General features: G+C 52.9%; 1 protein-coding gene across 1 annotated transcript in view; it reads left to right on the top strand.

Moving 5' to 3' along the window:
- Positions 1-9,940: 9,940 nt before the first annotated feature.
- The window catches only part of Zcchc24 (zinc finger CCHC-type containing 24), a 55,400-nt gene continuing 43,699 nt past the window's right edge, over positions 9,941-21,641 (top strand). The window contains exon 1 of the mRNA XM_052733633.1: positions 9,941-10,359. Coding sequence (XP_052589593.1) covers positions 10,114-10,359 — 246 coding nt within the window. The 5' untranslated portion in view covers positions 9,941-10,113. The remainder of the gene's footprint in view (positions 10,360-21,641) is intronic.

The raw sequence follows: 21,641 nt of genomic DNA, 5'->3' as shown, positions 1-21,641 counted from the left end.
CTTGTCTCAGTCTCCTCCTCTCTGCTTCCAGAACGTAGCCAGAATTGCCCCTGATTACCACCCAGCCATTAACCAGCTCTCCGCTGGCGGCTCTTGCCCGGATTTCTGCAGTGGCCACCGCCCAGTGCTCATCTTCCCTTGCCGGCTTTCAGTCTAGCTCAGAGCATGGCGCTCCATTCGGGACCCTCAGGAATCTCTCCATCCACTCCCGATAAGGACGTCCATCTTCCCAGCGACCCGTGAAGCTCTGCACTGTGTTCCTATTCTCCCTGCCAACCTCTACCCTCCACTGGGCTCCTTCGTTCTTCTTTATGCCCCCTGGACACTTGAAACACAGTTCTACCTTGCAGCCTTTAACTTCCTGATTTCTGGCCATGGAACACCTTCCTTCTGCTGTTTCCAGGCTTCGCTTCATCCCCTTATTCAGGTCTTCATTAGTTGAGTCTCAGAGAGGTTCTCCCTAGTGGCTTCGTTCAAACAATTTTTGACTTTTTTTTTTTTTTTTTTTTTTTTAAGTTTAGCCCAGGCAGGTCTTGAACTTGTTGTTTTTGTTTTTTGTTTTTGTTTTGTTTTGAGACAGGGTTACTCTATTTGTAGTCCTGGGTGTTTTGGAACTCTCTCTGTAGACCAGGCTGGCCTCGAACTTAGAGATCTGCCTGCCTCTGCCTCCCTGGATTAAAGGCGTGCACCATCATGCCTGGCTTGGCCTTGAATTTGTGATCCTCTTGACTCACCCTTCTGAGAAGCTAGGATGAAGGCGGGGCCATCGTGCACAGGTGGGGTCTTTTTCTTTCTCTTTATTCTCCTCCTCTTCTTTTGGAGGCATGGTTTCAGGTACCACAGGCTGGCCTCAAACTCACTATGTGGCTGAAGATGACCTTGAACTGCTTATCCTTCTGCCTTCACCACCTGTTACGAATACAGGCCGGTGCCACCGTGCCCGACTTCTGCGGATTGAATCGAGGGCCTTACGGATGCCGGGCAGGTATTCCACCAACTAAGCCGACGCCTCAGTCTCCACACCTGACTTTTCTACCCCACTTTCTTGCTTTGTCACTCTCCATTTTCTTAATCTAGTATCTCTTATTTATTCTTCGGCACTTTCACACACGCAAACAATGCATCTCCATCATATCCATCCCAACTCCCCCCCACCCCACCAACGCATCCCCTTCCCCACTTCATGCCCCTTCTTTTTGTTTTTAATGAACACACTGAGTTCACTTCTCCTTTTTTCTTTCTTTCCTTTTTAGCAACACACTGAGGCCAGTCGGTGCTGCCTGTCGGAACGCTGACTAATCGTGTTGGCTTGATCTTGGCAGGTAGCCATGGCTGCAGTGAGTTCATGTGGGCAAATGGCCATGTCATGTCCAGGAGACCGCACTTCACAGCCCTCCTCCTCACCCCCCAGCTCGCACACTCTCTCCACTCTTTCTTCCCTGATGTTTTCTGAGCCGTAGGGGAACGATTGATAGGTCCCATTTAGCACCGAGCACTCAATATTCATTGTTCTTAGCACTTGGGCCACTTATGGGTCTCTGTATTATCTGATGACCATTGAAGAAAGAAGCTTCCTTTGTTTGAGGTTGAGGCCAGCATTCTATCTATCTATCTATCTATCTATCTATCTATCTATCTATCTATCTATCCATCCATCCATCCATCCATCCATCCATATCCGTCTATCTAAACATAAATGTGTCACAACATGTCCACTTAGCAAGGTAACAGTTGTAGGTACTGCCTTGGGCCTATGCCTGTCTTAGTCATAAGCATGTGACCATGTTTATGGTACCAGGTCTGAGTTCCTTCTGTGGCTCAAATCCAGTTAAAACCAGTTGGTTACCCTCACAACCTTCATGCCACTCTTGCACTCCCGACGAGTTTACATTGGAGCATGCAGGGTTTGCCACTGGGTGATCTCATGGGTGGGTTTTCTCCCCCAAAGATGTGCAAAGCACATTCCAGGACTACGAAATTTAGCCAGCAGGGAAGGACATTCTCAGTCAGTTCCAGCTTGATTTCTGTCTTGCCACCAAAGTGTGTTGTGTGTTCAGCAATGGGCCTAACCAGTATCCTCGTTTTTCTATCATGCTGTTCGTCACAGTTTAAAATGCAAGCTTACCGAAGGGCACACATTTTCATATTTTGCATTGGCGGTCTTATTTCCGGCACGTGGAACACATGTGCTCTGCTCCACAAAGCAGAGACTCCGTGAGTTTGGGTGAATGAGTAACTCCTCTCCCTTCCAGCCCAAGCTCACACAGCAGCCAGTGTCCCGACAGGAGCCCACGGATCACACCCCTTCCTTCCTTACCACCGATCAGCACTCCCATTTCCCACTCTTCAAGACCATCCACAAGCCCAGCTCTGGACATCTGTTATCAGGTCATGTCGGTCTACTCCGTCGTGAAACTCTATGAAGACAGAGGCATTTGCACATGTGCTTGTGTGCACACCAGAGGCACACATGCACACATCTGTACATGCGCAAAGAAGGACAACACAGACAAAATCTCTCTCTCCTTAAGGTTCTGGACAGGCACAACCGTCCTCTGTATAGAGCCCCAGAGCGGAGGGAATCCTCCATCACCAGAGCTGAGTTTGAAGGCTGCTCCTTAACAGTCGTCATCCCAAGACCCAGAGATGCAGCTGCTTCTGCCGGGGTGGGAGGGAGAGCGAGGTCTTTGCTCCTGTGTCTTCTCTCCGCTTCCAGTGTGTCTCCCCAGGAATGGCATCGCAGAGTGGGCCATCCCTAGCAATGCTGACCCGAGAACTAGAATTGCAGGAAGCCGAGTGCTGGGGGTTGGGGAGAGTACTGTTTATGGCCATTCATAATGGGACAGCCGACATCTTGAGAGGAGATGGGCTCATGTCTGAACTTGGCCTTGTGGGGACTCAAATGGCAGACTCCACATCTAAGTAGTTTTTTGTTGTTGTTTTTGGTAGAGGGGACATTGAAGCAGGGTCTCACTCTTAGCCCAAGTCTGAAACTCTTTGTGAAGCAGAGGTTGTCCTCAAACTCAGATTCCCACTGCCTCAGTCTCAGTGATTTCCATGTTCAGTAAGAGATCCTTTCTCAAAAAAACAAAACAAAAAAACAAAAACAAAAACAAGGTAGAGCCTGGTGGTGGCAGCAGCGGTGGTGGCGCACGCCTTTAATCCCAGCACTTGGGAGGCAGAGGCAGGAGGATCTCTGTGAGTTTGAGGTCAGCCTGGTCTACAGAGTGAGTTCCAGGACAGGCACCAAAACTACACAGAGAAACCCTGTCTCGAAAAACCAAAAAAAAAAAACCAAAAAAACCCCCAAAAAAACAAAAAAATAAGGTAGAGAGCATCTGAGTGAGACACATGCTGCACATGCAAGCATACCCACATGCTTACACACACCTACATATAATTATATATGCAGTCACATATACACATATACAAAAGGGAGGCAGAAAACTGGTATGTTGGCTAGTTTTATGTCAACTCTACACTAGTTAGAGTTGTCTGAAAGGAGGTAACTTCAGTTGAGAAAATGTCTCCATAAGATCTGGCTGTAAGCATTTTCTTAATTAGTGATTGATGTAGGAGGTCCCAGCCCATTGTGGGTGGTGACAACCCTGGGCTGGTGGTCCTGGGTTCTCTAAGGAAGCAGGTTGAGCGAGTCATGGGGAGCAAGTCAGGAAGCAGCACCCTCCATGGCCTCTGCATCAGCTCCTGCCTCCGGGTTCCTGCCCTGCTTGAGCTCCTGTCCTGACTTCCTTCAGTGATGGCCTACGATGTGGAAGTGTACGCTCAATAAACCCTTTCCTCCTCAGCTTGCTTTTGGTTATGGTATGTCATCATAGCCATAGGACACCTAACTAGGACAGCTGGCCTTTGTGAAAAGTCCCATCCCTTCAAAGTAGTATTAGTGCACTCATGAGGCAGAGCCCTCATGACCTAATCACCTTTTTTTTTTTTTTTTTTTTTTTTTTTGAGATGCTCGGGATCAAACCCAGGGCCTCACACGTGCTAGGCAGACACTCTACTCTTGAGCCACGTCCCCAGCATCTGATCACCCCTTTAAGGCTCCACCTCTCGACACTGATACTGCAAGGACTTACATGTCCAGGACACGGACGGTGGGGGACGGTGGGGGCACATTCAAATGTAGCAGAGGACACAGATGGCCAGCACATGCTGGCAGGCCCTGCTGGAGCTCCTTGCCATCGTCCAATCCCTGTGTCTCTGAGCTGTTTCCCAACATGCCCCACAGTCTCCATTTCTCAGCCTGTAAACACAAGGACGCACTGAGTTTGTTCCTTCACCCCTAAAGTAAACAGAAGGCTGCCTCGGGGCAGAGCTGAGTGAACCGAGGAGGAGATGACGGTAGCTGCTGAGTGGCTCACAGCCCGGTGGTGGGCTGGGTGGGAAGTGAGAGGAGGGTGGGTTTACACCTGTCACACCAGGGGAACACCGAAGGGTCAAGAAGAGAGGGGAGCTATTTAGTGGGCAGGAGTGAGGGTGGGGGGCTATCATCACACCCAGTCAGTTTTCCGCTGAGCTTGAAGGGTGGGATACTGCAGAAGACTCCCTTTGGAAGCTGTTCCAGAGGCCTGGGAAAGGCCAGCCCTCTCACTCATCTGGAGGATGCTGTCCACATGTGTTAGAGCTGGGAGACAATTCAGGTAGAAGGTAGAAGGCAGCGGGTGGTGGGGGTGGTGTGTGCGGAGGGGGACAGGAATCAGAAATGGACAAGTCCTTGAATGCCATGCCCAAAGATTGTTTGGATTTTATGCAGATAGCTACCATAAACAAGAACCTGAGAATGAAAAGAGGGTCTGGGGTGACTGGGAAGGGGGCCCTCAAATTAATGTCAGCTCCCCCTTTTGCCCTTTGATATGGACAAGGAGTTTCTCAAAGTAGCGTAGAGAGTTCTGTTCACTGAGCTTGGGGCGGGTCTCTTAATCCCATCTCCCAAACAGATGTCCCATAAGACAACACATAGAAGGCTTCCAGACTGCTTCCCACTGCTGCGATGCACAGAAGCGAATATTCTTGTTTGGACCACGGATCCTGCAGGAGCAGGCATCCCTGGAGTGACCAGTAGCCCCTTCCAGAGGTGGAAGCTTGCTGACAGACCGTTGAGGAAAGGCACACCACCTGCCTTTTCTTTCTTTTCTTGAAAGTGAATGTGGAATCAGAAGGTGGAGCAGAGTGGCCGCTGCCCCCTCACTCCTTTTTGGAGGATGCTCCTAGGCTTGTTCAGTGACTTCCAGGTACCAGCCATGTAGGGGACTCTGCCAGGTTGCCTGGGCCGTGTGTGCAGGCTGTCCAGGTCCCCTGCCCACAGGCTGCCCTTCTCAAGCTTCTCTGTCACTGTCCTGCAGCCCTGAGACCAAGCAGGTACTGACGGAGGCCTTCTAGGAGCAGGGCCCCCGGCCACCCATTCCTCCCTGAGTGGTCTTTTGATTCAAGCAGCATCGGGAGTTTTGTTTGTTTGTTTGTTTTGTATTGTTTTGTTTTGTTTTGTTTTTCATCAGGATACTGTTCAGGTGGGACACTCATCTTGTCAATGTCTCATAACTGGGAAGAGTTTGATCTCTAAGGGACCAAGCCCTTCCCACCACTCAGAAGCTGCAACCCGTTAGGAGACTGAGCCCAAGGCTGTGTTCACACTTTGCCCCTCTCTCTTCTGCCTCTCCCTCCACTACCCCCCCTCTCTGTCTCTCTGTCTCTCTGTCTCTCTCTGTCTCTCTCTGTCTGTCTGTCTCTCTCTCTCTCTCTCTCTCTCTCTCTCTCTCTCTCTCTCTCTCTCTCTAACTCTCTCGGGGTTGGGTATGGAATACAAGGCCTCACACATGCCAGACAAACAGTTTTCGACCGAGCTACATTCCTGGTCTCTTGCTGCTCTCTTAAAGGCTGGTCAAGAGCCTGTGTGAGGAGGGCTCTAGCGTGATCAGGCTGCTCTTAGGGCTTTACCATCTGCTCACTGCAGAAGGGCGTCTGGGGTCAGTGGGGGCAAACCTAGCTGGTGTCTAGTAAGCTGTGTGCCTCGATGACAAGGGCCGGGTCCTTGGGTAAGACGTTGCCTTCAGGATACACATGCATGGAATGGGGACAGAAAGCCGGGGTGCAAAGAAAATTTCATTTTGTGAGACAATGCCATCTTCTTATGAGTGGGGACCTGGAGTGTTGCGTTAAGGAGGACCTGAAGTCCGGTCTGGGGAGGTCTGTCTGCCCTGGAGAGAGCTCTCCTGGTGGGGGATGGGACAGGAACAGGAGTCAGGAAAGCATTTGTCATTTGCCCTCTCCGCTGTAAACTGACACCTTCTCTGTCAACACACAGCCTAAAAGCACCCAAGTGCCCGGCTCTGGCCCAGGGGGAGAAGAACCTCAGACTTGTCCAGTGGGCACTTCATTGTAATCCTGATGCTATTTGGGAACAGCCAGAGGTCTGCAGACTCCTGGATTCCTTCCTCTGTGTGATAAATCACCATGCTCTGTTTGGCAGAGAGATAAGCAGCATGGCTTGTACAGAATAGTAAAGCCCATCTTCCCTGGGCATATCCTTTGCCTTACTGGCCCCAAGTGAAGACCGATTCCCTCCCCAGGGCCTCCCCAATGCCCTCTCCTTCCTCCGTTTCTCCTAGTCTTTTGACCTCAGAGTTCTTGTCTAAAACCCTAGTAGGACTTCTCAGACCCATTTCCTGAGTGACTTCAGGACAGGGACATACCTGCTATCCCTTCCCTCATTTTCCTAGACAGCATGAGTATTATTGTTGCGGAGATGGCCTGTGCCACCCTTCTCCGCCACATGGTTGCTAACAGCTAGCAAAGCATGTTCTGGTCACACCCTCTGTTAGCTCTTCTAGTCCCTGGAGAAGTGGGTGGGGATGAGCTAGCCACTCTCACAGTTTAAAGAGAAGGTAGGAACTTGCCCAAGGTTCTCTAAATCCTGATTTCTCTCCTTTGTCCCATGTTGTGGACCATAGACTAGAAAGAATCCCCAGGTGACTGGGGCCTCACATGAAACTCCCTCCTCCCTCCAGTTCCAAGGTTACCCGTTGGGGTAAAACTGTCAATCAGAGACCAGTGAGGGAACTCAGTGGTGTGGTTAGGAACAGGTGACTTAGTAATCAGGATTACTGTGTGACCCCGGCAAGTCCCTTCCCTTGCCTGGGTCACAATGCTCCCTCTTGTTAAGTGTGTGTCCGGGCAGGGAGGCATGGGGACTGGTCTGGCCCAGCCTATTGGCCTAGTACCAGTCCTCTGGGAACTCCCTGCCACTTCTACCCACAGCCCCATCCCACAGCCCATGCTGTCTCAGGGAATTTGTAGTATTTGTCTCCAGCAGCCATCTGGGGGCTGACCTCAGGCCAGCTGATGGCTAGTCAAACAAACTGCCCATAGGCTGTTCACATTTATTGATCACTTACTGGGTACAGAGCCCACATATTGAGCAAGTACCCTAAGGACAGCGGAAGGAGAGATATGCAAACCCACAGAGGCCACCCAGACTTCCAAGGGGCCCAATCTTGCTATCCTTTCATCTGCCTATCTTTCAACCCACCAAGTATTTCCCTATCAACCCCTCATCGTGCACCAGGTTCTCGGTAGGAACTGCAAGGAGGGGATGGGGGAAAGAGACAGAGATTACCAGTTAAGCAAGCACCCTCCTGGTGTCAAATCATTCTGGAGACCAGGAAGAGACCAGCGTCTCTCTCTAAGCAGGCGTCAACGTGGGACTTAAGTCTCAAGGTGAGACGGGTGTTTGGCCAGCACCACCTCTCTACTTATGTCTGGTGGTTACCTGTCTGACCTCTAAAGGAGTCTGGATCGGCAATTCACACTAAGGGGGAAAGGTCAATATTTTTGACAGCACAGGGCGACTTCATCTAGAAAGCTAGATCGATGAGTAGAGTCAAGTGTCTGGGTGTCTCAGGCTCTCCTCTGGGCTTCCTATCTCCCTGCTGTGCAGTTGGAAGATATCATCCACCTTTGTAAAAAAATATTTATTATTTTACTTTCAATATGTGCATGTGTAGGGGTGTGTGTGATGGTTGGGGGGGGGAAGGTATATGGGCATGCTGAGTGCTCAACAAGACCAGAAGAGGGTGTCAGAGTCCTTAGAGCTGGAGTTACTGGTGGTTGTGAGCCACCAGACAGGGGCATTGGAAACCAAACTCAGGTCCTCAGCAAAAGCAATACTTGCTCTTAATTGCGAAACCCTTATCTCTCCAGCGTTTATCACTTATCTTTAAAGTCTGCGGAGGGTGGTTTCAAATCTAATTCATATTTTTAGGAGCTCAAAGTTTCTAGCAGAATTGTAGAAATGCTGAGGTGTTTTGTTTTATTCTGCTTGAGACAGGGTCTCATGTAGCCCAAGCTGGCCTCAAACTCACTGGGTAGCAAGGATGACCTTGAACTTCTGATCCTCCTGCCTCCACCTCCAAGATGCTGGGATTACAGACATGCACCACTCCATCCATCTTATAGATATGTCTTTGATGAATAAAAATATTGGGATTTTATTGGCATACACATTGTCATTTGAATTAATAACTGTCAATTGTTTGATAAGCAAATTCTTTCAAAACATGGAGATCTGAGATCAAATGGGATCTTGGTTGGTGACACTGGACAGCTCTCGGTCACCACTGACAGGTCCAAGCATCTGCAGATGTGCTGAGGTGCCCTGGCAGGGTGGTTGGTGGGGAGGAAGTGGCCTTCCTGAAACAGCTTCTACTCACCAAATCCAAGCTTCCACTCAACAGACGAGTTTGAATACGATCATTCCCATTTTACAGAGAACACAGGCTGGTCGGCAGAGGTGAGATGGCTACTCACAAGTCCATCTTCCCTCACTTTAACTCCAGGCTGAATGAAAGGCTCCAGGGCCAAACTGGAGACGGAGGTGACTTGAGTCCCCACAGGGCAGTGAGAGGCTGGGCCTAGTTGTTAGGTCCCGGGATATGGGGCCGCACACACCACGATCTGGGAAGCCAGCGCCTGCAGGCTTCTCCAGGCCGATGTGGGTGTCTGGGATCTTTTAGGCCAGGTCAGGGTCCTGGAACCCTACAAGAGATTAGGGAGGGTTGAGGATGGAGCCAGGGAGCAGAATAGAGGAGAAAAGCCTAGGCCAGCCTGGAGCAGAAACAGAAGTGTGTGGGGGGGGGGGGCGTGGGGGCGTGGAGAAGGGGAACCCTTCCTGGGCAGGAACCCGGGCCCCCCTCAGCGCAGGCCGTCAGCAAAGCAGCAAAGCGATTCTGCAGATGGAAGGAATTAAGGGGGAGGGGGAGGGTTCTATGGTGATAGCGAGAGGAGTGTGTGTGTGTGTGTGTGTGTGTGTGTGTGTGTGTGTGTGTGTCTGAGGGTGGCAAGGGAGACAGAAGGAAGCTTCAAACGAGACACGTTTAAAGAGGCGTTGGAGAACACCAAGACAGCCACAGAAATACAATCAGAGTAACAGCAAGAAGAGGGAAGAGAGGAATAAAAGGTGTGAAAACGAATTAGCTGGAGAGGGCTGGGAAGTGATGGGAGCCAGCCTATAGTGGAGCAGGCAGAGAGTGTTTGGGCCGGGTCGGTTCTGAGCTCCGGGCTGAGGAGCTGCGCTGGCCCGGGGAAGGGGGCGGGAGGAGGCCGCTCTTGGTATGGGGGCGGGCAGGGAGCTGCATGTGCGGACCCGCCTTCCTTCTTGCCCCGCCCCTACATCCATATTCAGCCAATGGGGGAGCGAGGACGGGGGCCAGACGGGTCGGGATGGGGCGGGGTCTCGGTGGGACCCCACCCTTTAGAAGCGGTCTCCGGAGGGGTCAGCGCAGAGGCAGATAGCGGATCCCCGGGCGGGGCGGGGCGGGCAGCGGGCGGGGCGGGGCGGGGCGGGGAGGGGCGGGGCCAAAAGTTTCCTGCCCAACTTTCTCTGCCTCCTTCCTCCGCCCGCGCGCGCCCACTGCTGCAGTCCGGGGAGGCGGCGGTGGTGGCGGCGGCGGCTGCGGGCAACGCGCGGGGCACGGGGCTCTGGGTGATAGCCGTCGGGGCCGGGGCGGCCGGCAGTGGGCACAGGCTCCCCGGTGCCCGCCCCTCCGCCGGGAGGGGGGCGCGAGCGGGCGGCCGGGGAGGGGCCGGCACCGCCACGGCAAAATGAGCCTGCTGTCTGCCATCGACACGAGCGCCGCCTCGGTGTACCAGCCGGCCCAGCTGCTCAACTGGGTCTACCTGTCGCTTCAGGACACACACCAAGCTAGTGCCTTCGATGCCTTCCGGCCCGAGCCGCCCGCCGGCGCCGCGCCCCCGGAGCTGGCCTTCGGCAAGGGCCGCCCGGAGCAGCTGGGCTCTCCCCTGCACTCCAGCTATCTTAACAGCGTCTTCCAGCTGCAGCGCGGAGAGGTGGGTGCCCCAGCGCGCGCCAGCCCCGCGCCCACTGCTCCAGACCCCTTTCCTATCTGGTCTGCTCTTCCTGGCCTGGCCCGGGCTGGCCCCACATTGCCCGGCCCGGCTTGGCTTGGCTTGGATCAGCTTTGCCAAACTTGCCGCCCGAAGTCCCTGGGGCGCCCGGAGCGCGTCACCTCCCGGCAGAACCGCTCGGAGCAGCTCAGGCCTGGGCAGGGCCCTCCCGCCCCCTCTCCCAGCCCCCGAGCTCTGCTCCTAGTAAGCAGGCTTAGGGGTGTCTCCGGATTCTCTTCAGACTGCCGGGGTGCGGCTAGGGCGGGGACCCCCTTCCTAGTCTTCCCTTCGCCCAACGCTATCAACTTTTCTGGCTGCCGGCAGCTGGGACCGAGGGTTGCAGAGCCTGCTCTGAACTCCTCTGGAAGGGCCTAAGAGCATTCTCCTTCGACCTCCGTGGTTCTTCGCCTGGAGGGCTCCCTGGAAAGCAGTGACTCTTTTCAGGGGCTTTTCCTCCCGTTCCCACCACTTGGGAACCCCTAGATCCATCCTGCAGCTGTTTGCCCTCCCCCAGCCACATAGGAAGTGGTTTTGGAGGGCTTGACCTAGCAGGCTGCTCTGTCCCCTGCCTTCCCGGGCTGGAAGGAAATGAAAGGGAAATCCTTGGGGGGGGGGGGGGGGGGGGCGGTGGCTGTGGCGATGGGAGAGAGGGCTCCAGCTGCCTAGTGCCTTTTCCCAAAACCTGGATGTGTTGCAAAGGCTGCTTTGTTCAATGGATTCGGTTACAAAGTCTACTTCCCCAGTGCTTGTCCCCAGCTAAATAAATACACAGGTGGCCATGACCTCTCAGCCTCTTTTGTGGGGTCTTATCCAGAGCCTTCCCAGAGTCTATGTCCCACGACCCCACCTCCCCCATTTACTCCAGTTTGGGAATTGCTGATCCCTCGGGGCCTCTTTCACTGGCCTCTTGTGCAGGAGGTAGAGGGAAACACATGGGGGTCACTTTCGCTTTTCTGACCTAGGGGTGGTCTGGGAATAAGGCCTGTGTATCCTGAGGTGTGTTGGGGTTGAGTTGTGGAGCCAGAAGGTCTCTCTCTCTGGTCTCGGGTATGTGTTCAACACTGCCCCGGTTTCCTGGAGGACCACGGACATGTGCAGCAGTGGTGTAAGACCAGCCCCTCCCAGGCTGCCCGGCTGCCCTGTGGGGGTAGAAGTGGTGCCGGGGGGAGGGGGTGGCGGCTGGGTGTGGTGGCAAGGCTGGAAAGGTGCCAGCAGAGCCAGGGGGATAGTATTCATATGCCAAGGCCCTTTATAAAACCGTAAGGCACGCTCTCTGCCCTGAGGAATGGTTCCTGGCTGGGATCTTCCTTTCTTGTGACAAGTTGTTGTCACTTGAGGAGCTGGCTTCAGGTGACCAATGACTTTGGAGAACTGTTTATGGAGTGTTTCTTTAGTACCTGGGTCTTTTCCATTATTAATTCTCTTACCAAACATTTCTATGCAAGAGTGGGAATGTGGAGCCTGGGGCTACGGAGTCACGCACACAATACCTGTGCAAAGGGCGAGTGAGTGGATAGGGTGCTGTCTTGGGTCATAGTTGGATGGAAGTGCACTCAAGGCGGGGGGGAGTCTTCCATCTAGGGAGAAGATGACCGTGGCCCAGAGGTCCAGCAGGACCCCAACGAGGCTTTACAAGACTCCCTGTGTTCCCACCCGGTGTTGCCTCTTCCTCCGGTGGTCTCTGCTCTGCTGCCTGCCCGTCAATCCGTGATCCTCTCAGGAAAGCTTACACCTCCAGGATCCCAGCTGTGGTTCAGTGAGACCCGTCTCCTACCACTTTGTTGCCATGTTCCTCAGTTTCCCTCAAGAAAGGGGCTAGTGTGGGAGGAGCTGGAGCCATGATGGGGGAAGTCTCTTGCGATCTGGCTCCAGGGAGCTCCCATCTCTCCGGTCCTCAGCTTTCCCGTAGAGTAGATTTAATCTCTGCTGTCACCCAGGGTGGTGTGTTTGAGGTTGGAGGCATATATAAACAAGAGAATATCTGCCAGCAGACAGCTTGGACCCGGGAGATGAGAGGGACTTTTCGCACTAAAAGCCCTATGGCTTCCTCGGAGGCTGGAGAGCTGGACTCTCTTGGGTTCTGGCTCCCTCATTCTCACCTCCCAGTCCTTGACCTCTTAGACCCTCTCAAAACCCCAGCCATGTTCTTGGGCATGGGCCTTTCCTGAGTCCAGGGCTTAGCTGGTGACGTGATATGGCCGAGAAGGTAAGGACCTCCCTTCCCCAAGTCAATGCCACCACCAAGGGGCTGGGTGCAAAAGCAGCAAGTTCTGTGTCTCCAGAGGGGACTTTAGGAAAGGACCCAGGGTCTACAAGCATTGCCATTCTATTCGAGGCCTGGCAGGCCCGGTGGCAGTGCCTGTGGATGTGACTTGCATGCTGACCGCTGACCAGAGCCCGTCTGCACCAGCCCCTGTGCCAAGAGCCCACCCCCTCCTGCACCGCCCCCAGGCTGCTCCCTCCACAATAGCAAAACACCATGAATGCAGCTGGCATTGGGGGAGGTGAGGATATGGGGGCACAGAAGCCTATTGTGCCCCTGAAACCTCAGCCCTGGGAGCTGAAGATAAGCCAAGGGTCCTGAGTGGCCCTCCGGCTCTGGGAGCAGGAGGAAGATGGAAGCATTCGCATACAAGTGCAGGACAAGCCCCAGGAGGTGGCTCTCGAGTGGACATGGACACTTTGTCGTGTCTGAGAACACGTCTGGGTTCTGAGCCGAGACCTGGTAAACCTGACTTTCAGAAATGGCATCTGTGGTCACAGCTGTGTGTCTTCAGAGAGAGAGAGAGAGACTCCTTGCCTGAGCCCCTCTGTCCTCCAGGTGCTGCAGGAGGAGGTGGGGCCTAGGAGGGGGTTGGACCGCATGGATCTTCCGTGCCAAATTCTGTTTGGAATTTAAATTGCCAGCAGTGTAAGCCACCGCGAATTCCATATCTGGAAAAGTAGAGTGAAACATTACCTCTCGGACCCTTGGAGGGAGAGGTTCTCAGAGCTGGTCCTGGGCAGTCTTTGTACCCCACGCCCTCCACACCAGGGAAATGAGACTGCCCCATGTCATTTAATTCAGGGTCTTAGGACAACTTTCCCCTTTTCTCTGAGACTAGAAGTAGCCGGAAAGTGCTGCCCCACTGTCGAAGGACCACCCCTCCTTTGTGAGCATGGGGCGGGGGGTGGGGTGGGGGGGGGCGATGAAGGCTCAAACAGGCTTGGAAAGCACAGCATATGTCCTTTAGTTCACACAATGCTTGCTAGCACAGTAGAGGCTCAGAGAGTTTCTACACTCCAAAATGTGATAACAGTTTCTCATACCAACATTGCCTTTTTTTTTTTTCTTTTTCCAAGACAGGGTTTCTCTGTGTAGTTTTGGTCCTGTCCTGGATCTCACTCTGTAGCCCAGGCTGGCCTCGAACTCACAGAGATCCGCCCAGCTCTGCCTCCCGAGTGCTGGGATTAAAGGCTGGGATTAAAGGCGTGCGCTGCCACCGCTGCCGCCACCTGGCATCCCAACATTTCTTTTTTTTTTTTTTAAAGATTTATTTATTTATTTATTATGTATACAGCATGTATGCCTGCGGGCCAGAAGAGGGCACCAGATCTCATTACAGATGGTTGTGAGCCACCATGTGGTTGCTGGGAATTGAACTCAGGATCTCTGGAAGAGCAGTCAGTGCTCTTAACCTCTGAGCCATCTCTCCAGCCCCCAACATTTCTTATAGTTAATTCAACGGAGGATGGTTTTGGCTCAGGATACCTGCCAGTGTTCTTTCAGCCATCTCCAGGTCCTGTGATGTTCCACTGAGTCAGCTATACAGTCTCTTGGGCTGCATAGCTCTAAACTTCAGGAAGCTCTTCTTGGTGACATAAGGTGAGGGGGGGGGGACCCCTGGGTCCTCACATCACTTTCCACAGTGCTGTGGAGGCCACTCTTGGCCGCTGTGGCCCACCCATTGCAGATTTGTTAGTGGTTTCCAGGGTCTTCAGCTCTTCCGCACAGAGATAGCAATGAGAAATAATGGGAACAAATATAGGGTCTTGTACAAGGTTCCAGCTGGAGGAGGTGGCTCATATCTGTGTTCCTAGCATAGGAGGATTGCCATGAGTTCTAGCCTAGCCCTGTCTCAAAAAAACAAAGTAGGATTGGTGAGAGGGATGGGTGGGCAAAGGCTCCTGCCATCATGCCTGACAACCTGAGTTTAATCCCTGGGCCCCACACGGTAGAAAGAGGGAACCAATTCCTACAGGCTGTCCTCTGACCTTTATGTGCGTGCTGTGGTGTGTGCCCACAAACGCACAGATAAATACTAAGTGCAAACCTTAAAAACAAACAAACAGAAGTCCCCAGCCTAGACAGCTGTTGGGAGTTTGGTTGAAATGCCACGTGTGCCTGCAGCAGGTGTCCAGAGGCTCCCCAGTGTGGACATGTGGAACAAAGTCACTCTCCTCGCTAGCAGGGGGCTGAGCTTGACTCCTACAGTCTTTGTGGTCTGGCTGAGATGGGAGGCAGGCAGCCCCGATCATGGGAGGAATGTTCTAGAGGTATGACTGGGGAAGAGTTCCCAAATGTCTGACCCCTCCCCCTAGGATGCTGAACGGTGACTCAGGCAAGGAGGCTGCCACTTGAGAGGGGTTGGCACAGGCATCCTGGCTCTCCTAGTCAAACTAAATTGACTGCGTGGGTCTGGGCTCAGAGGGAGACCATGCCTTGGGCCATGTCAGTCAAGTGGAGGGAGGGCAGGGGCTTCAGTCATAAATATGATTCGTGGCAACAGAACCCAAGGTGGCATAAATGGGGAGCAGCAAGCAGCCGTGTTTTGTTTCTTGAGACCGTGCTTCACCCTAGCCCAGGCTGGCCTTGAACCCAGGTCAGTTCTCCTGTTTTAGTATCCCAAGTGCTTGGAATACAGGCATGAGCCATCAACCCCAACTGGAATATAATTCTTGATCACTTCCATTGTGTGGAGAGGAACGCAGAGGCCTGGATGACCGAGTCATCAGTAGAGCTAGATCTAAAGCAATTCTGCATCCCAGCCTGGGGCGATCTCTGTGGCCGGTGTTGCAGCTGGTCTCTGGGTTAGTTCCTACCTGCATCTTCCTCTGGGCCCTGTGCATGTCAGGCACCTCACCTGAGACTTCCTAACATGCCACAGCACTTCTGATGTTTGGTTTGGATCCAAACCCCTTTTTTTTTTTTTTTTTTTTTTTTGAGGCAAGGTCTTGCTGGCCTCAAACTTGCTATGTAGCTAAGAATGGCCATGAAGTTCTGATCTCTTTGCCTCCACCCCACAAGTACTGGGATTACAAGGGTATGTGTCATGTCCAGTTTAGGCAGTGCTGGTGATCAAACCCAGGGCTTCATGCATGCTAGGAAAGCACTCTACCAAAAGCCACCTTTTTGAAGAGTCATGGGCATTTGTGTAGGACTGGGTTTCCTAATGTGTTCCTACTCTGATTGGCCTGGTTTAGGAGACACAGAGGAGAAAAACCATGTTTCCCTATTTTATTCCCATGTTTCTGCCTGGGCCAGCAGCCCTGTTGTCCAGAGGAAGAGGTTGTATTCAGAGAGCTAGGGACAGACTCAAGCACATGCCATTGGATCTGTTCTCCAACCCCAGTGTGTGTGTATGTGTGTGTGTGTGTGTGTGCGTGCATGCATATGTTAATATCTTCTGTGGCTCAATCCTCCTTTGGCTGCACTGGTTAACTTGTAATTTCTGGAAGGACCTAGCAGTCTTGAGTGTCGAAGCCTTTATATTGCTTATGATATACTATGATATCATTTCCAGCTCCGTCCCAATGGGTAGATTCCAAAGTGTTCCTTATGGCACAAATAGATGTCCCTCCTGAGAGGCCCGGAGTTGCTGCCTTAGGGAGCAGCTCTGCTTCCAGCTGCCCTAACAACATGGGCTGTGGTAGCCAAGGTGTGATGCTTTAGGCCGGCAACAGGCTGGGCAGCTAGACTGCCATGCACTGGGCCAAAGCTGTGTCTCTCTACAGCTCTGTTGTTGGACTTGCGGGTAGAAATCCTGCTTCTCCCAGCTTAGCATGATACTCACTCAGTGATTTGGCCACTCTGGATGCTCAGCTCCTTCGACTAGGTGGGTGGGGGTAGGGCAGATGGCTGGGAACCTGGTCTCTCTTCTGTCTTCAGCCGCGTGATGAAGTGGATGGTCTCCCCTGTCTCAGCCTCCTGTGTTGTCTCAAGGAACGGGTGTTGGTGGCTAGATGAACTGCAACAAGCTGACTTGAGAAATGGTGAAACCCTGTCCTGATCCGTGTCCTGGTATTGGCTTTGATGTGCAGATGGCCCTCACTCTTTTCCGTCACGAGAATCTTAAGGCATTTGGACTCCCTGGTGTGAGGCCAGTACATATGACACAAGCACGCATGTCTGCCCATGACGTCACAGTTCGTGGACACCCTCACTCCACAGTGGATTCCAAGTCCCGGCGTCTGCTGTAGAGGATATGGCCTCAGTTGTGCCTAGGACTGGCTAATACCATAGTGCTGCCCAGTCCTTGGTTTTTCAGATTTGTGCTTTCTGTTCTTGCTTGACAAGTGTGCTTCACAAGTGTGAGGCACAGGGTCCCCAGTGCTTGTGTGCTAGCTGGGCGGAGGGCAAGGAGCCACGTCCCATGAGCACCATCAAGTGAGTGGTGACCCCAGGTTGGGGGCCGAAGAACTGAGGTGGGGATAAAGTCTTCACTCTCCCCTAGGTCTGCTAGGCTCTATCCTGTCTCCACTGTCTACTCCTGCAGTCCCTGGTCTCTATTTCTGTCTGCCCCCTTCCATGCAACCTTAGTCTAGGCTCTTTTATTGAGCACCAGCTGGGTAGGGAGAACTATTTTACATGTGAAGTGTGAGAGCAGGGCCCGTTCAGGCAAAGGGTCATGATCTGACTTGGCCAGTTCATAGGTTCCTGGCCTTGGAAACAAGAGTGGGGGCGGAGCTGAGTGTGGCAGGGAAGCCCTCAGTTATGGTGTGCCTCATTTCCCTGTGGCTCCCGTTTCACCTGTGTGTCCTGTCTCCTGTACCCCAACCCAGCACATACCCACCTGTCTGTGTGTAGAGGGTGGGTTTGTGCACCGTGCTAGGTAGGCCTTAGGGACAGAAGTACAGATCTCTGGAAGAAGGGGTACAATCATCGGTGGTGTGGGTGGTTTCTTATTGCAGTGTGTGCTGTATGTGTTGGGTGCAGAGGTGAGTGTAAATGCATTTTCTTTGGGCTGCCAACCAGCTTCCAAATAAGGACACGGAGACTTATTATGAATGCTCGGCCTTAGCTTAGGCTTGTCCCACTAGCTCTTTTAACTTAATTTAACCTGTTTCTGTTCATCTATGTTTTGCCTCAGGGCTTTTTACCTTTATTTCATTCTGTATGCCCTGCTTTCCTGCTTCCTCCATGTCTGTCTGGCCCCTTGCATCTCCTTTTCTCCTTCTCTCTCTGTCTCTGTCCAGCCTAGATTCTCCCTCCTACTTCCTCTCTACCTAGAAGTCCCACCTATATCTCCTGCCAAGCTATTGACCATTTAGCTTTTTGTTAGACCAATCAGGTGCCTGAGGCAGGCAACGTAAACAAATGCAACACATCTTTACATAGTTAAACTAATATTCCACAACAGGTGAGGGCTGGGTGGCTTTGGGTGCAGAGGTGAGGGCTTGGTGGCTTTAGGAGATGAGAAGATAGTTGTCTGGCTGATGAAAGAAACCCCATAGAACTTGGGGCTAGAGTCAGGCTCCTTCCTCTGGGCCTGTTTTGGGTGCGAGCAGGACATAGATCATCTCTGTTTGCTAATCTCCCTGGAGTAGCCTGCCTGTGGCCCAGCCATGAACACTGCCTCCACCATTGTTGGCCTTGCCCATGGCTGCATCTCACTTCCACCTGCTGCCCCGCTGCTCCTGCCTCTCTGTCTCGCATCTCATCTCTAGGGTTCAGCATTCCACTCTCTCTGGGCCATTCTCAGAAGTATCTGCCTACCTATGCAGAGCCTGCCAGTTCTGCCCTCGCCTGTGGTGCCCTCTGATAGCCCTGCAGGGGAGTCCAGCTGGGTAGGCTTCTCTGGGGAGAGTGGGCCACAGCCTTAGGACTCTGCCTCTGTTCGCCCCAGTCTACAGCAGAACTAACCTTCTCCAGAACCCAGCCCCCTCACAGAGCCCAGAGAAGCAGGTACCCCATCTTGCTCAGCACCAAGGGGCTTTACATACGATGTCACACCTGACATCGTCCTCTGGCTACCTTTTTATAGGTGGAGACAGGCCTTGGAGGCTGTGTGCGGGCAAAATATAACTGGCCAACACATTTTGCCTGTGTTGCCTTGGGCAAGTCACTAAGTCTCTTTGAGTCTCAGTCTCCAGCTCTACAAAAATGAGATTGGTGCTCAGATAAAATAAGTGTCTTAGCAGTTAAGGGGAACTAAGACAAAGAAGAGATTCTGTAGATTATACCAGAATGACTCAATAGCGGTCAGAACAATCCAGTGTCTTCTCATCGACTTTTCCCTATCAGCCCATCAAGAACCTTGGAGAAGGTTCCAGCAATGACCATGAGTCTGATGCCGTGTATCAAATATATATGCCGGCTTCTGCAGCCACTGACCCAGGACGATGATGTAGTCCAGAGGCTTACTTACATCCTAAGTGGGCCTGCCCTCCTTGGACAGCAGGGCCTTGGGAATGCATGCATCTCTGCTTTGCTTGCTGGCCCTGCAGCGTAGGTTGATCACCTTTTCCATGCCGGGTCCTGGGTGCGTTTCAGAACCTGTGCGTCTGAATGAGCAGTGGTGCACCTGCAGGGACAGGCAAGTTTGTCCTCCCTCCCTTCTGTTCCAAGAGGGCAGTCCCAAGCCTCTGCTCTGCCCAGTTCCTGCAGGCCAGGAAAACAGCCGAGACTCGCCTTTCACCTCTGTGGCCAGAGCTCAAATAGGGCTTTGCAGAGGAAATGGCTTTCTGACAGGCAAAGCCTGCCCCTGACCAGGCAAGTTGGACTCTTGGCTCTTAGTTTCAACTGGGTCTGAGTCCCTGCAGCCCTCAGAACCTCGGTTTCTCTACTAATGACATGGGAATGTGGTTGAATCAACTGACTGCTCTCTGGATTCTTAGTTCTGAGTGGTGTTTGTCTTGGGTTGGGGCTTGGAGAGGAAAGCTGGGCAGTCATGTGGACAGGCTGGGGGACAGTGGAGGCCAGGATTTGGGAGGGGGAGTCTAGCCTTGTTGTGTCCATGGAGCTACTAGAGAAAGCATATCTGTGACCCTTGGGGGCATTTGGGGCTACTGAGTTGCCAGAGAGGGGGTGGCTTGCTCAGAAGCCTTTGGCTGTTTGGGGATGCCTGAGGGGCTGTTGTGAGCCTAGGAGTGTGGCCACAGGCCTGGGGAGAGGACTGTTTAAGGTGTAATTAGTGTACTTTTGGTGTCCACCAAACTTCCCCTTCCTCTTAAAACAGTCTTGAAGGCTGCAGACTTGTTTAAATCCTATCCAGCAAAAAGGAAAGAAAGGAAAGCAGGCAAGAGAAGAGAGTTGTTATTTTGTGAAATTGCAGTTCCCAGCCGTGAGCATGAGTCACAGGGTCTGGAGCTTCAGATTTCTTGTTTGGATGAACTTTTCTCCCAGAGGCTGGGGCTGTGTTGCTCCAACTCAGGCCACTTTGGGACGATAGAGCCGGTGGACTCCAGGCATGGGACAGGTCTCCTTGTCAAGATAGAGAGCGACCTGGGAGTTGATGCTCTGAGGCCCGTGAAGTGGCTGCTGCGGCCCAAATTTTTCAGGGGGCACTGGGCAAAGCAGATTTGGGTCAGGAAGGAGGTCAGGAATGGATTCAGATAGTCCAATGGAGTCAGAGTTTTGGCTTGGGGAGCTGGAGGGGTCGGGAGGTGAATGGTGGTGGTGGTGGTTGTATTTTAGTGAAAATATGCTTAGTGCCATGGAACTGTATGCTTTAAAATCGTTAAACTGGTAACTCGTTATGGATATTTGATCACACACCAGAATATGCCCTTGGTCCCAAGCCACCGCTGTGGTGACTCTGAGGCGGAGCCCAGAAAACTGTTTTTGTTACTGGTTTCCAGGTCATTCAGTACAAGTTTGGAATACTCATTTCATCTGTTAAGTAGGGGGGTAGTGACTCACTGGAGTGTGATGAGAGCCAGTGATCTCCCTAAGTGCACAGTTCCTAGGGTTCGGCCGGTCACCATGGCCACCTTGTCTGATTCCCACCAGAGCTGTCCCCCTGTACTTCAGAAAGTGACCCCGTATAGGCAGGCTCACTGCCTCCAGGATTGGGACTGTTGCCTCTCAGGGAGCCACTCCATCCTGGGCTTGCCCAAGAGCTAGAGTTGGCCTAGACCACGTGCTGATTGGTGCTGGAGTGCTCTGACCTGGGTTTCATGGTGCACCAGATGGCTAAGTACATGGTCGTCAGGAGCCGTGTGGTTCCCTCACTGCAGGAAAGCTGTGTGCTAGCCATGGGCAGCTCCAGGTATGGCATCTTTGTGTTCTTCCATAGCCAGACTATGGCCAAAAAAAAACGTAAGAGGGAGTAGAGGTCCAGAGAAGGAAAGGGCCAGTTCAGGGTCACCCAGCAGGTGTCCGAGGTGTGGTCTTACCTGGCAGGTGAGGACTGGATCCTCTAGGAGCTGAGTGACCAGCTTCTGAAGATGGAAACATGAGATTAGAAGCCATTCTCTTTGGGGTTAGGCAGGGTGTACCCCATGCCTTAGACTTCTGTCAATTCTCTTCTCTCCCTTTCTCACACTGAGGAGACAGAGGACTGCCCCTGCTCTAGGCCTGCCCCCACCCACTTTGTAAAGGAGTCTGAGATCTTGGGTTCAGGGACCTTGTTTCTCTATCAGCCTAAGGACTCCTGAAAACAAGGCCTCATCTCCACATCAGCCCGAGGCCACCAGAGCTCATCTCTGCCCCTTGGGGCATCTGTGGTGGGCTTAGAGGACTCCAACCACTGTGCCCGGGTTCACTGTCGACTTTCCTGGGGAAGCTGCTGCTTTCTAGCCTTGGCCCTTCACTAGGAAAGGGGAGCCCTTGGTCACTCCTTGCCAGCCCCACCACAGGCCCCACCTCTGCTAAATTCCAGTGTGCCATGCCACCAGGAGCCCGGGATACCTATAAATAGAGGCTGTATACACCAGGAGGGCCTGAGCTGTGTATGCTCGGGAGCTCAACGGGTGTCTGGTTCCTGTCATGTGGAGGTGGGAGAGGTAGCCACTTCCCTCTCCAG

The sequence above is a fragment of the Peromyscus californicus genome, unplaced genomic scaffold (genome assembly GCF_007827085.1).
Source record: "Peromyscus californicus insignis strain IS unplaced genomic scaffold, ASM782708v3 Scaffold_12__1_contigs__length_115047231, whole genome shotgun sequence".
Classification (NCBI taxonomy): Eukaryota; Metazoa; Chordata; class Mammalia; order Rodentia; family Cricetidae; genus Peromyscus; species Peromyscus californicus.
This window is presented reverse-complemented; position numbering and strand designations above follow the sequence as displayed.